Below are 16,592 nucleotides of genomic sequence, written 5' to 3'. Positions count from 1 at the left end.
GGCCTCCTCACCATTCCGTGTCAGTAATGAGGGTCGTTTGACCATTCTTAACCATGGTGGTAAGTGTGAGTTGGTGAAGTAGAAGGGTCCAGCATCAGTTGGGCAGGTGCATAGCGCAGTGTGCCACTACTCCACCGCACTCTTACATAGTAGCATCTTCTTACCTCAAAGCTTTAATCACAGTGCACAAGATATGTCAACTACTTTGGTGAGCTTTAAAACGTTTTCATTGTGGTACTCACTTAAAGAATGTTATTTGTGTGCAGTAGCTCTTTGTTGACGGGTCTCCACCGGTTGTGAATGTATAAAGGAAATAACAGATGTACAGATTTAAAAGTTTATTTTATTCATTCACAAAAAAAAGCTAAGCAAAATGTAACACTGTCATTGCTATCATTTTCACAGAAAATTCACCAAGAGAGAACATACTACTATTTTCACAATGTAGTTCAGAAAACAACCCTAACGCAACAAAAACTGTGCAAAAAATATGTAATTGTATTATCATACCCAACAAATGCAATGTTTTGGCAACTTAGATTGGTATTATGGTCACATTTATATATTTGAAAATATGTTTACTAATAATGTCACAGTTTCATACACTTATATAAACATACTGTATTACTGTACAGGCGTGTCTCGCTTAACAAGCGTTGTTTCCACCAGCATTTGCTCAAACGACCAGCTTTCATTTAGACAAATTTGTTCTCAAAACGAGCAAATGTTTGCATAACGATTGGAGACCGATCGATCGAGTGCGTTCCGTGGCAGCAGGGGGCGCACTGCGGCCCGAAGCTGTTTGTTTACCAGCTGCGCTGTGTGCACGAATTTCATGGTGTGGGGGAGGAGGGCCTCATGGTGCCACTGCAATGGGTCGGTGGGGGAGCCGTTGGATGGAGAGGAGGGGTGGATGGCACCGCTAATTAATTAACCGCAGACGCTGAGGACAGGCACCTGCAAGCACTGTGGTTATTCAAGTGTGGTAAGTGTTACATTTTATGTTGTATTACTTTATTTTAATATAATTTCTATTTCTCACGTTTATAAGTTGTCCAAGAGCAGGAACATTTTGGGGCTGAAACTCAGCTTTTCAACATGGGAGTCAATGGGAAAACGATGCTCATTTGAATAATTTTCACTGAACGAGCAATTTTCGCGGAACGTATCTCGTTAAACGAAACACGCCTGTATTTCCATTAATTAAAAACTGAATTCGTGGTATGGACAACATGACATTTAAGCTTACTCGAATTGTATGTTTGAAAACGGTTACACGTAATATTTTAGATACATATGTTAGATTTTCCCATATATTACAATATAAATAAATTTTGACTTTACTTTCGTGACTGCAGGAATTCATATTCTTGGTTCTTTCGGTAAAGTCACGCCTGATGAAGACCGCTTGTGTTACGATCGAAACGTCGTGGTTTTTTGCTTTTATTTAAAATTGTATTTTTTTTCCTATCTACGTGACTTTACCGAAATAACCAAGAATATAATATAAATAAAGTGAATGTGCACGTACATTACCACTTCAAACCATTTTTCAACGATTTATCACACGTGAAAAACTATTAAAATATCAGCATGCGATCAACATGTGTGAAAAATAGTCACTGAAAGTCATTCAAATTACGTATGAGTTGTGCTAAATAAACAAATGACATTTACAATATTACAAATGTCTGGTTAGAACCGTAACATATGAGATGTGCATCTACATTCTCAAAAATACTTGGATGCAACTACAGACGATCCAACCTCATCACCACCGTCTTCTATGCACAGGTGTCCAGATGCCGTAGAAATGTAAGATATATTTAAATATTTAAAATTCTAATCTTCATTTCCATTTTTGCACATGCATCGATAGTATATAGCTATTTACAATGTAAGAAACGGTTACACTTCACAAACGCTAGTATTCGAATATATCTAAAATTATACATATCAAAACACATATAGTGTCTCTTTTCTACACAATAGTACAATATCTGAGCTGCTACCTCTTAATAATGAACATTCATATGTCTCCAATTTCACAAATTACATGTATACGTTTAATTAGAGAATCTGGTAGCAAATATAAAGTAAGTGGCTTTTCCACTCTGGCCATAGTTCTTTAAAAAATAATAAAGCAACCCCTTAGATAACCATTTGCATGAGAATGAATGAGAAGCCAGTACAATTTGAAATTTCAATGTCGTGGTGCAATCTGGGATCTGTATGCGATGCATGAACTGTAAGCATTATTTTAAACGGTGCTGTAAAACATGCAATCAAATCAGCCTTAAGTGTCAGATCTCGGATGGGTGTTCCCAACCAGTCCATAGCAGGTATTGTATGCAAGGGTCTGCGAGATAGCCGGGAGATGGCAGTATAGGAATGGGCTCGGTTCACATATAGATTTCATGAATTAGGTCCAGTCTTTACATTTGATTTATCTGTGTGGAGTTTTGACGGTATTCACCTAGTATGTACGGTGAGTTTTCTCTTGGTATTCTGGTTTTCTCCCACACAGAGCTAAGCTAATTAATTGCATTGACCAAATATCCTAATTATGGACCCTCCTGTAAATGAGTTTTGAGAGTGTGAGGATTTCTTGGCTAAATATATGGCATGGTTCATATTATTTATATTGACGTTTTCTACATTTGCTAGTTTCAAATAAATGAATTTTTTTACATTTCCAAATTGAGTCTGTAATTTATATTTTAAAGGCCACAAACTAACTATTTTTTAAAATAAATGTTTCCACATTGTATCAATTTCTAAACAGTAATTATGTTTTAGAAAAGCAATCAGTATGCACCACGAATGATTATGCGCCCATAGTAAATGTATTTGTGAGCTTATTTTCTTTGGAATGGAGTGTTAATGAGAAAAAAGGTAAATAAAAAACCAAATGAACCACATTCACATCTGGGGAAAACTTAAAAAAATAATAAATAACAGAAAAACTAAACAAAACTTAAGAACCTTCAAAAGAAAATATAAAATAAAATTAGATAAACCATTTGTGTGGCATGTGCAAGTAGTAGAGCTCTCTATTCCTCAAAGTGATGGGATTTGCATGCACTAAGGACATGTGCAGGCAGACATGGAGAGCAAGCTTGTAATGAAACTGAAGATGTCTCTGGTTTCATAAGGTGAGCAGATTGGTTCCTTTTAGTAACCTGCCATGTGAAGCTTTAATAGTTCAACTCCCCCTGCAGAGTCCATTAATTGTGACGATTCTGGATTTTCAGTTCTTCAGTTCAAGAATAGAGTCTTATTTTTAGAAGGTGGTGCATTGTAGCACCTCCAATGGCTACTGAGGTCATGCGAACCAATTCCATACATGCATGTACTGACAATAATCAATTCTTACCCGCCTGAGTCGATACACATATCGTGAATGTTAGAATATTTTAATCAAAAGGTCAATGATGCATTGTTGTACATGCAGGTTTCACTGCAGAATATCTGAATCCTATGAAAAAAGTGCTGAATAATCATTAATTCAGAAAGGTAGATTCATAACTGCTTCTGATATTTCATGGTTATTTCAAGTAAGTCACTTTATGGGTAAATTCCAATCTATGAAATGATCATTTGATTATCAAAAGGGTACGTTTTTCAAAGGGTTAATGTTAAAATGTTCCATGAAATACTTAAAATACCGGTCGAGTAACACCTCCATATTTGCCAACACCATGTAATGGTTGCAAATGAGTAATTACATTTTTACAAAAAAACATCCCTATATGCTGTATCAAAATAACTAAAGTAAGCTTCACTATAAATCGTGTTTGATTTCCGATATCGGGGAAAAAAACTGCCAAGAACGGAAATGAAAAGAGGAACACGTTTTTATATTGTTATTATAACAGATATTAATAATCTTTATAATGAAATGTCAATTATTATTATTACAGTTAGCATCTACATGTCTTATGCTAAAGAATGTTGGTCAGTCGGCTCATTGGAGACAATGGTAACTCAACTAAACTATTCCTGTGTATTGGGAAGAATAATGCTGGCTTAATGAAAAATAATCTCAAAATATATTGTAAATGTGAGAAATACCAGTGTGAATGGTATTTTCATGCTTAAAATGCAGCCAAAAGTATATTATTTAACAGATTTATAATCAATATTTTTGAAATCTATGATTATGGTTATGGCTTTTTTTAGATTCTGGAAATATATTTTAAAAGTAGTTTTTATTGTCTTGTTGGACAGTCTCTCTTGTGCACAAACATAGCATAAAACAAACAGACGGTTTACTCTTTATATATTTCCAAAAATATTGCACTCTCGAGGACTTATAATAACCTCCCCCAACAGACAACTGCTTAGGAATGGTATAACAGTGATAGTTAACCTCCATAATTGTATCTACAGTAACACTCACAGTACTCCACTAGCATTGAAACACATAAGAACGTACACAATATTGATGACATTACATTTCGTGTCATATATACTCGATCTACTCTTTAAAAATAAATTACGGAGTCCGTTTTTCTCCATGAGGGTGGGAAGTCATACTTCCCATGCAGCAACACTGGAAATGACAGGTCTGATGTCGTGGTATCAGCTCACCAGAGCTGAGAAAAACCTCGAGTCTTGCAGGTAAAATATCCATCCACACCCAGCAGGGAAATACAAGGAAATGTGTGTGTGGGCTTCATTCCTGCCTTGTCTTAATCATTTTGTAATATCTCAATGATTAATTGCTCTTCTTACAATAGTAATAAATAACATTTATGTACAGCCCTTTGTCAAGTCACTGCCGGATGAAGGCCTCCCCACGATGGGGATTGTTTGAGTGGACTGCTCAGGGCAGGTTGGTGAAGGGGGCCTCGGACTGATCCAGATAATATTCGCGACTCATGTGAGCCGTGGCTGGGAGTGAAACCTCGGGTTTCCGAGTTTAGCCATCACTGCCCCCAAAGCATGATATTTAGCAAATAATAATAATTGGATAACTTTACTTTTTGTAAAAATGGGAATGAAGTCATACACATATTTTACTACTTGTTTCAAGAAACAGATTTTTGTATTATATATAAAATATACTATTGAGAAAACAGCAGGGATTTTTTGTCATAGTAGGCCATGTATACATCCAAACATTGAAACAATAGAGACAAATATTTCTGAAATGAAAGGAAACTGCGAAAACTATTTCCTTTTGACAACTGAGTACGCTGCAGCTTGACGATTGAATTTATTATGGTGGGGTAAAGATGAGATATATCTCCAAACTTATCTGACCAGTGTTCAAAAGCAGGCCAAACACATTAAAAGTAAACTAACCTCTGCTACGAAGCTAAGGTCAGATAGTGCTGCCTTGGTCAAAATCAATGTGCAAACAGAAGTCAAAATGATAATGAATTTAGATGCACTGTGATGTATTCATACTCTGCAGACACAGATGCAAGACAAAAAAAGAGTATAGAGTATGTACAATTCAAAAACAAATATTTATCAATGTGTGGTGGTGTTTTCTGGGTTGACTTAGCAGTCATTAATTAAACTCGGGCAGATGCCCACGGTGCGTGGTGAAAGCTTGGGAGTAGATGTACAGGTTTTCCTTACTTTACGCTGTAGATGCGGTCCAAAAAAACAAAACACAGGGCGCACAAAGCGAAACAGCACGAGACATCTGCATGCCGACAAACGCATACAGTACACACAATATTGCCCCACCTCCAACCACACAGAGCCGCATGTGAGCGAATTCAAACTGCGTACGAGCGGATTTTTGGTAGAAATGGATTAGCCGCATATGCAGTGTCAAATCGCACAAACTGAGCCTGCATGAAGCCAGGGAAACCTGTACTCACGATGCGGCCCAGCCCGGAAAACCGCACTTGGAATGTTTGTTTAACACGTAGGCTTTCGCGACCAATATTATTCATAATAAAGGTTTTTGGGTTAGATCGCGTTATTTATAAATGTGTCGTAACCCTCCACCACCCGACACGGCCAATCATCAAAAAAAAGTGTCACGTTGACAAAAGATAAATAATTCACTACTTTAGCCCACCGGTGTGTTGGAGAGTGAATCCACAACATTTACAGTTTGAGTACGACGTTTCGCTGGTAATTACATCGAGCATCATTCACAAGGTGTACTTGCTAAACATTAGATTTGCTCTAAGCCTAATTTCTGTAATATTTACCGAGACAATAAGTATTAATGCTCTGAGTTTTATACGATGAAGGCAAAATAATACACGTGAGTGTGAAAGTATCGTTTACACACCTGTTAAAAAATGTTTCGGCTATCAATGAATCAACATTTTCTATTAAGATCGTATAAGCTAGTTAGAGATACACTGTTTATACCAGACACTCATGAAAACACGAGCAAATTGTTCCTTTTCATGATTCTCACAGAAACTACAAATGTATATCTAGCAACAGCAGCAGCAAGATCATTGAGACTTGTTCGAAATGACTTTGGGATTATAATACATGTTGCACTTAAGCACTCAATTCTATCAAGTGAAGGGAATTTAATAAATGATAAAAGTTATTGCTAGATTTATTTAACAAGCAATGAATATAAACATGATAGCGTAGGCCGTGTACTGCCTGATAATTATTAAAATTATTTCAATTAAGCATGAAGGGTCTTTATTTCACCTAAACACTCAGTATGCATTGTTGTGTAATCTTTATTTTTTTTAACCAAACATATTTAATGCATGGGAATAAATCTAGCATTTGCTAGGCTTCTCTTCTGACTAAGATATGCATGCACATACACATTAAATTATCTGGATGTCACTGGAGACTCCTGGACATTTTACCACATCATCACGTGTGGCCCATAGAAAAAAATAGCTGCTGTTTGAAGCAACCACACAATATTGGGCGCTCTCAGATCATTCATAATAATATATATCCACATGTTGAAATGTATAATATAATTTGAATGGAAACATGGCTTACGAATACAAGTTGTAAACAGACCACTATATGCTAGACAGATAATTGCAATGCTTGTTTACATTACAGCAAAAATACATCTGTAACTATTACATACATATTGAACACCAACTACTTCAACATAGCAATGTCCTTAGGCTGATTAGAAGAAACATCATTGAGCTGTCATGTCTTAGACAAGATAAATACCGCGCAATTTTCAACAAGTTATTAGAGAGTTTTTATATCAATTTAAACTGCCATCCGCATTATTTCCGTTAATATAGATTGGGAAATGTAACTGTGCGACTTCCAAACATAGTGTGTAACTTCAAATAAGAGGGCTCTGTCACGAAAGTAATGTTTGAATAACAAATTCCCAGACGGTTGTGTCACGTCACTTACTTTTTTTTACATTAATCCCAAGGGAATGTGCAGAATCTTCCTCGGAGATACCAACTGGATAATAGCGGATGTCGAAATGTTTTTATAATGGGACGACAAAAAGAGTCACGTGAACTGAACTGTTATGCTCTGTTATGATAATTAGAAACCGATATCTTTCGCAATAATGTCAGACAATATAGAGCAGTGACACTGATAAGTCTGTAAACATTATGCAGTCGTCCCACTAAATAATGTAATCTGCATTGCAGGGCATGCATCATTTACACAAGAAATTCAAAGAAAGCTTCGACTCGGCTTTGTGGTCACTAACATTAGTGGTCACCGTAAAATCGTGCTTTTAAAAACCTTTTGACGGCGCTATAATGTGCGCATCGTATTTCTCATGCGTACATATGTGATGTGCAAATGTTGTTGACTGCATTATTATTATTGGATTTAGACACAACTCCTCATTGTAAAATGTCTACAAACTACCCCCAGGGTTGCTCGAGCGTAGCATGGGATGCAACAAAAGTGTCGTTCCGTGTAAATCGGTCACAATGTCAAACAGCCTAAGGACATCGCTTGTTTTGGGGAGCGTTCCATTAGTGCAGCTCGGATTTGCGGGTTCGTTGTGTTACGAGTTAACGTGTTTTCATTTTTTGACACTCCCCCACCCAACTTTTGCAGAAATGGAACACTCCAAAAATAAAGGGGCTGCACATTTGCAGCCCCTAAGCCCTTGTGTACACTTTTATTGAGCAGAATGAAACTCCTAATAACGACTGACGAGTCTGGACGCGTTGTGCATTTATAATTCATCTGCATTACAGTGCACGATTCAAACAGACCCGATTGCTTTCAAGTTCAAGGAAACACCGTGTATTTCTAGGTTTAAAATACAAGCCGCAATATATATTTTTCAATGATACATTGTGGGAAAATTTACATTTGCACATTTCCGTTTTTGTATTTGATATATTATATTTTCCGTCTTGATTTTTCATCCCGTATTCTTTAAACTTTATTTCATTAAAACAATATTTGTTGGACTAAAATGTGTTATATATTACGAACCTATTCCTATTATGACTTACTGTTTATTTTTGAAGTGAGGATTACAGCCACATAAAGTTTAAATATTTGTCCTTCAACGTACAAAGGCCTCTTGTTTACAGGATAAGTGCTTCAGATGTTTGTATTTGAGAATAAAATGGTCATATTTTATTTCTTTGGTTTGTTATGTTGCTCCAAAACGTCCTTGGCAATACCCTGTGTTAACATAATGATACAGTATTGAACTTAATAAAGGGTGGTAAAATAGATTTGACGAAAAGGGAAGCTTAATCCTCACTTAAATATGTATGTATGTTGAACTTCTTTTGCACCATACGTAGCTAACCAAGCTAATCGTAGGTGCAGGGGAAGGACATATTGAATACAGTGAGGGAAAAAAAGTATTTGATCCCCTGCTGATTTTGTACGTTTGCCCATTGACAAAGAAGTGATCAGTCTATAATTTTAATGTTAGGTTTATTTGAACAGTGAGAGACAGAGTAACAACAAGAACATCCAGAAAAGCGCATGTCAAAAATGTTATAAATTGATTTGCATTTTAATGAGGGAAATAAGTATTTGACCCCCTCTCAATAAGAAAGATTTCTGGCTCAAAGGTGTCTTTTATACAGGTAACAAGCTGAGATTAGGAACACTCCCTTTAAGAGTGTGCTCCTAATCTCAGATCGTTACCTGTATAAAAGACACCTGTCCACAGAGGCAATCCATCAATCAGATTCCAAACTCTCCACCATTGCCAAGACCAAAGAGCTCTCCAAGGATGTCAGGGACAAGGTTGTAGACATACACAAAGCTGGAATGGGCTACAAGACCATTGCCAAGCAGCTTGGTGAGAAGGTGACAACAGTTGGTGCGATTATTCGCAAATGGAAGAAACACAAAATAACTGTCAATCATAATTTAGCTCTTCTGTAACCTGATGATGGCTGCTTGTGTTGCAACCAAAACGTCGTACACTATTATGTTATTTTATTATTTCCTATTTATACGTGACTTTACCGAAAAAAACAAAGAGTAATCCCTGCAGTCACGAAAGTTTCAAATCTAGTCTGAATTGTCAATCCCCCTCGGCCTGGGGCTCGATGCAAGATCTCACCTCGTCGAGTTGCAATGATCATGAGAACGGTGAGGAATCAGCCCAGAACTACACGGGAGGATCTTGTCAATGATCTCAAGGCAGCTGGGACCATAGTCACCAAGAAAACAATTGGTAACACACTATGCCGTGAAGGACTGAAATCCTGCAGCGCCCGCAAGGTCCCCCTGCTCAAGAAAGCATATACATGCCCGTCTGAAGTTTGCCAATGAACATCTGAATGATTCAGAGGACAACTGGGTTAAAGTGTTGTGGTCAGATGAGACCAAAATGGAGCTCTTTGGCATCAACTCAACTCGCCGTGTTTGTAGGAGGAGGAATGCTGCCTATGACCCCAAGAACACCATCCCCACCGTCAAACATGGAGGTGGAAACATTATGCTTTGGGGGTGTTTTTCTGCTAAGGGGACAGGACAACTTCACCGCATCAAAGGGATGATGAACGGGGCCATGTACCGTCAAATCTTGGGTGAGAACCTCCTTCCCTCAGCCAGGGCATTGAAAATGGGTCGTGGATGGGTATTCCAGCATGACAATGACCCAAAACACACGGCCAAGGCAACAAAGGAGTGGCTCAAGAAGAAGCACATTAAGGTCCTGGAGTGGCCTAGCCTTTCTCCAGATCTCAATCCCATGAAAAAATCTGTGGAGGGAGCTGAAGGTTCGAGTTGCCAAACGTCAGCCTCAAAACCTTAATGACTTGGAGAAAATCTGCAAAGAGGAGTGGGACAAAATCCCTCCTGAGATGTGTGCAAACCTGGTGGCCAACTACAAGAAACGTCTGACCTCAGTTATTGCCAACAAGGGTTTTGCCACCAAGTACTAAGTCATGTTTTGCAGAGGGGTCAAATACTTATTTCCCTCATTAAATGCAAATACATTTATAACATTTTTGACATGCGTTTTTCTAGATTTTTTTGTTGTTATTCTGTCTCTCAATGTTCAAATAAACCTACCATTAAAATTATAGACTGATCATTTCTTTGTCAGTGGGCAAACGTACAAAATCAGCAGGAGATCAAATCCTTTTTTCCCTCACTGTACATACTTTGATATCAATGACCATGGTATTCGAAAGTTCAGTATGTAAAGGTATTTTCTGTGCACACTTCATAACCTACTCTAAAAATAACGTGACCATCCTGCATATTTCGGGCAAACACATTTGAAAAATAAACCCCATTGGTTATATGCAGCTCATAATAATATCACCCCATTACCTTTATACAATGCTGTCTATTGCAATTGTATACATTTTCCAACGATAAACACCTACTCGAGCTTATGTGAAACGTTGCTGATTTGCACATCGCTTACACACAATCACTCCCATGATCAGCATTGGAGGGTTTGACAAACGAATCAGGGCACCACAACATGCGGTCCTCGATCTTCCGTAAGAAATTAAAACCAAACCACAACGGCGCGTAAAATTTGCCGCAAAGCCGCCCGCTTTACAACCGAAAAAGGACCAAACGCTCGACGAGCAGTCGGCGCTCATCAGAGCTCAGAAGGCGCTCAGAAGGCGCTGGTTACTTGAGTGACGTCGGTGTCATCTCCCCTCAGGGGGCGCGTCCGGTGGCCCCGCATCTCCACGCCTAGTCAGGAGTTGTCGTTGCTGCCGTCCAGGTTGTTCATGGAGGAGGCCTCGCGGGCGATGCTGCGCACACGGCTCGTGCTGGGTAGGTCCAGTCGGAAGTTGCGGCGGAAGCAGAATTCGCGGAAGCAGCGCTTGAAGTTCTCGTCGAGGAAGGCGTAGAGGAAGGGGTTCATGCTGCTGTTGACGTAGCCGAGGGCGATGCACACGTGCCAGCTGACCGTCACGACGGCGCTCTCGGGGATGCGCACGATGGCGCGGACGATGACGTACAGGTGGATAGGCGTCCAGCACACCACGAAGGCGGCCACCACGACGAGCACCATGCGTGTGATGCGCCGCATGGTGCGGTCCTTCTCCTTGGAGCCCGAGAGCACGCGCACGCTGCGCAGGCGCGTGATCATGAGGCCATAGCAGACGGTGATGACACACACGGGGATGAAGAAGGCGAACACGAACACGCACGTCTTCAGCATGTTGTCCCAGTAGATGGGGAACTCCAGCGTGCAGTCCACGTTGCCTGCGGCACGGGGAAATACGGGCAGTTCATCAGCGACGCAAGTGTGTGTCCTCTCTGAGAGGTGTGACAGCGCATCGAGTCCGTCGATTTGCAGAGGCGCTGAAGCTCACAATGCGCTAATGCGTCCAATCGGAAGAATTTGTATATTTTATGTCTGCAGCCACTAATGGAATAAATGCGAGATTATCCCCCAGTGGTGCAAACTTATCCATTGAATGATGTTGTAACACACCTTGAGTTAGATGCTGGGATATTGCAAATAGCAGATCATATAAACATCGCCAGTCAATAAGTCAAACTTGCTTAATTGGTAGGTAAAATGCTGCATAAATGGTATTTAATAAGGTTACAAAAATGACACCCCATTCATTGCAATTGGTGGTGCGGTCAAGAGGGTGTTCTCAAGACAAACATACACACGAGCTGAATATTATTATTATCATATAGATGCAGCGATGTGAACCCACAAAAACAATTAAAGTAAAAAGAGTTGCGCACCGTTCTTATCCTGCTTGGTCACCGCAATGATCATGACGGGCAGGCCGATGGCAGATGACAGCGACCAGATGCAGATATTAACGAGCTTGGCCTTGACGGGCGTTCGGAAATCCAGCGCCCTCACCGGGTGGCACACGGCGATGTATCGGTCGATGCTCATCATGGTGAGCGTGAAGATGCTCGTGAACATGTTATAATAGTCTATGGAGATGATGAGCTTGCAGAGGACGCGACCGAAGGGCCATGTGCTCATGAAGTAGTTGACAATCTGGAAGGGCAGGGTGCTGGTGGCCAGCGTGTCGGCCAGAGCCAGGTTGAAGATATAAATGTTGGTGGCGGTTTTCATCTTGGTGTACCTGCAGACGAGATATAGCCAGAGTGAAAGAACAGCGAAACACTCAACATATGCTACACTAAATTCTTGGTTCTTTCGGTAAAGTAACGTAGAAGGGAAATAATAAAATAATAAAAATATAAAACAATAATATCATCACGACGTTTCGACTGCAACACAAGCAATCATCAGGTGTGAAAACCACAACAAGAAAATTTGAAAAAAGTGGCGGTTTTTTTCTTAACGTTAGCACCACGGACAGCGATTTGGCAGTTTGTTCAGATGGACGAGTCCATCTATGTTCGGAAAAGAGGAGGGGGGAGACAAAAATAATGGATGTGGTCTGAAAGCCACTGTAAGCGTGAACAATCACTTAAGACCCGAAATGGTTTATCAAATCCTTCCAATGATTACTAAGCCAGAATCCATTTTCTCGGCTGAAATTGTCTCTGTGTTTATATATGTGGATAGCCTCATGAACGAATCTCTCATGGTAGCCAGATAGCTTGCAGAGAACCTCTGTCTTGGAGAAGTCAATGTCATGTTCGCCTACTGAATTATAACAGTGATCTGCCACGGCTGAGGTGTTGGTCCTACCGTGTTTAAGGTCTGCTTTGTGTTCACGGATGCTGTCCGATACATGTCGTTTGGTTTCTCCACTGTAACTACTACCACAGAGGCAACTTAGTTTGTAGACGCCAGGGTACTGTATGTCCGGAATCACATCTTTTACAGACGGAACCAGATCACGGATTTTATGTAATGTGTTGAATCCGACCTGGATCTTGTGTTTATTCAAGATTTTGGAGATATTTTTTGTGATCCCTGCAATGTAGGGTAAAGTGATGGTTTTGAAAGGCTCCTGAAGAGGGTCCTTCTTCATGGTTGGAGTGATAGCTTTGCGGATTGTGTAGTCGGAGTAACCATTAGCCTTAAGAGCTTGGTGTACGTGCTTGAGATCACTGGCTATGTGTTCCTGGTCGGATATGCATTGGGCTCTATGGTGCAGAGTCTAGATGAGGGAATTCTTCTGGGATGGATGGTGGTGAGAATCTGGTTTCAGGTAAGCATCCGTATGGGTAGCTTTCCTGTAGACAGAGTGGCTCATTGAACCATCAGGTCTCTTTTTTATTAGAACATCCAATAAAGGTAGCTTGCCATCTTTTTCGACTTCCATGGTAAATCTGATGGCTGGGTGTATGGAATTGATGTGGTCGAGGAATTGGTCTAGAGCAGGCCGGCCATGTGGCCAGATGACAAAAGTGTCATCCACGTACCTCTTCCATAAGGTTGGGCGCAGAGTGGCAGTCTGGATGGGGTCAGTCTCAAATTTCTCCATGAAAATGTTGGCTACAACCGGAGATAGGGGGGAACCCATTGGGGTGCCCTTAGTTTGTTTGTAGAAAGTTCCATTCCAAGTGAAGTATGTATTGGTTAAGCAGTGTCTCACCAGGAGGGGTACCTCAGTGTTTAGTCCTTGATGAACCAAGTCTTCAATGATTGCGATGGTGTCAGGTACAGGAATTTTGGTGAATAAGGAAACTACATCAAAACTGACAAGCAGGTCGTCTGGGGACAGGGAAATACCCTTGATTGTCGATACCAGGTGAGTAGAATTTTGAACCGCAGAGGTGGCTTTTCCAGTGAAAGGCCGCAGGATTTCAGACAGAAAACGAGAGTTTGTAGGTGGGGGAGTTGATAGTAGAGACGATGGGACGAAGGGGTGTATCTACTTTATGTATTTTTGGTAATCTTGGTGGCCTGGCAGCAGAAGGTTTCAACGAAAACTGTTTGTTTTGATCAATTAATGTGGTTAAATCAGAAATGATTTTGTTTGTATGACGAGGCTTTACTGAAAGAACCAAGAATATAAATTACTGCAGTCACGAAAGCTTTAAATCAAAATATGCTACATTCTTAACAAAATATGTCACTTCGATGCTCCAATGCGTTACAGTCATAGCCGGTGCTTTATTTCGGCTGGAACAGACCGAAATGGTGTTCGGGAATTATGTTAGCACCAAGCGGCATCAATTTCGCCTTATTCGGTCCTACAGCTGTTCATCAGATTATAGGAATACAGTAAAGGTTGCAATAACATGGATTATACAGTGAGGGGAAAAAGTATTTGATCCCCTGCTGATTTTGTACGTTTGCCCACTGACAAAGAAATTATCAGTCTATAATTTTAATGGTAGGTTTATTTGAACAGTAAGAGCCAGAATAAGGACAAAAAAATCCAGAAAAACGCATGTCAAAAATGTTATAAATTGATTTGCATTTTAATGAGGGAAATAAGTATTTGACCCCTCTGCAGAACATGACTTAGTACCTGGTGGCAAAACCCTTGTTGCCAATCACAGAGGTCAGACGTTTCTTGTAGTTGGCCACCAGGTTTGCACACATCTCAGGAGAGATTTTGTCCCACTCCTCTTTGCAGATCTTCTCTAAGTCATTAAGACGTCGAGGCTGACGTTTGGCAACTCGAACCTTCAGCTCCCTCCACAGATTTTCTATGGGATTAAGGTCTGGAGACTGACTAGGCCACTCCAGGACCTTAATGTGCTTCTTCTTGAGCCACTCCTTTGTTGCCTTGGCCGTGTGTTTTGGGTCATTGTCATGCTGGAATACCCATCCACGACCAATTTTCAATGCCCTGGCTGAGGGAAGGAGGTTCTCACCCAAGATTTGACGGTACATGGCCCGTCCATCGTCCCTTTGATGCGGTGAAGTTGTCCTGTCCCCTTAGCAGAAAAACACCCCCAAAGCATAATGTTTCCACCTCCATGTTTGACGGTGGGGATGGTGTTCTTGGGGTCATATGCAGCATTCCTCCTCCTACAAACACGGCGAGTTGAGTTGATGCCAAAGAGCTTCATTTTGGTCTCATCTGACCACAACACTTTCACCCAGTTGTCCTCTGAATCATTCAGATGTTCATTGGCATGTATATGTGCTTTCTTGAGCAGGGGGACCTTGCGGGAGCTGCAGGATTTCAGTCCTTCACGGCGTAGTGTGTTACCAATTGTTTTCTTGGTAACTATGGTCCCACCTGCCTAAGATCATTGACAAGATCCTCCCGTGTAGTTCTGGGCTGATTCCTCACCGTTTTCATGATCATTGCAACTCCACGAGGTGAGAACTTGCATGGAGCCCCAGGCCGAGGGAGATTGACAGTTCTTTTGTGTTTCTTCCATTTGCGAATAATCGCACCAACTGTTGTCACCTTCTCACCAAGCTGCTTGGCAATGGTCTTGTAGCCCATTCCAGCCTTGTGTATGTCTACAATCTTGTTCCTGACATCCTTGGAGAGCTCTTTGGTCTTGGCCATGGTGGAGAGTTTGGAATATGATTGATTGATTGCTTCTGTGGGCAGGTGTCTTTTATACAGGTAACAAGCTGAGATTAGGAGCACTCCCTTTAAGAGTGTGCTCCTAATCTCAGCTCATTACCTGTATAAAAGACACCTGGGAGCCAGAAATCTTTATGATTGAGAGGGGGTCAAATACTTATTTCCCTCATTAAAATGCAAATCAATTTATAACATTTTTGACATGCGTTTTTCTGGATTTTTTTGTTGTTATGCTGTCTCTCACTGTTCAAATAAACCTACCATTAAAATGATAGACTGATCATTTCGTTGTCAGTTGCCAAACGTACAAAATCAGCAGGGGATCAAATACTTTTTTCCCTAACTGTAGGTGCACCTTGTGCTCTAGTGGTGGTGCCTTATGCTATTAAGCCCGACTGCATATCAGCCCAGCAGCTTACCACAAAATATTGGGTGAGAAATTAATCCCTGATAATAAGAATAGCTTTTTATTTTCTTGGGAGGGCAAGGGTTTAGATTTGAGATTTAATGAACTTTGGTAGTATTTTAATTTATATATAAACAGTGGCTCATATGTTGTACATCAATGCCTTCTCCTTATGAAAATATTAACGATGTAGCATGTAAATTAGGTGTTTGTTTGCTCGCTGGTTATAAACCACTAGTGTTTGTCATGTCTAAAGAGGTAAAGAGTTTATATTTAAAATCAGAAAAGCAAAACCAGTGCTACGGAGCAGTTTGCACATGTATATGAGTGGTCCGATTGCGCGCAGCAGTGTAATTGCCTTCTAACTTTTCACCTTTTTTTAAATGCCAAAACTG

General features: G+C 40.3%; 1 protein-coding gene across 1 annotated transcript in view; it reads right to left on the bottom strand.

Moving 5' to 3' along the window:
• Positions 1-325: 325 nt before the first annotated feature.
• The window catches only part of LOC116953870 (delta-type opioid receptor), a 34,048-nt gene continuing 17,781 nt past the window's right edge, over positions 326-16,592 (bottom strand). The window contains exons 2-3 of the mRNA XM_032974159.2: positions 12,106-12,461; positions 326-11,607 (exon numbers count right to left, since the gene is read on the bottom strand). Coding sequence (XP_032830050.1) covers positions 11,093-11,607; positions 12,106-12,461 — 871 coding nt within the window. The 3' untranslated portion in view covers positions 326-11,092. The remainder of the gene's footprint in view (positions 11,608-12,105; positions 12,462-16,592) is intronic.

This window comes from Petromyzon marinus, chromosome 3, assembly GCF_048934315.1.
Source record: "Petromyzon marinus isolate PM22_M1 ecotype Great Lakes invasive population chromosome 3, UKy_Petmar_22M1.pri1.0, whole genome shotgun sequence".
Lineage (NCBI taxonomy): Eukaryota > Metazoa > Chordata > Hyperoartia > Petromyzontiformes > Petromyzontidae > Petromyzon > Petromyzon marinus.
The sequence above is the reverse complement of the archived record's forward strand: the minus strand, read 5'-3'. Positions and strand labels throughout refer to the sequence as shown.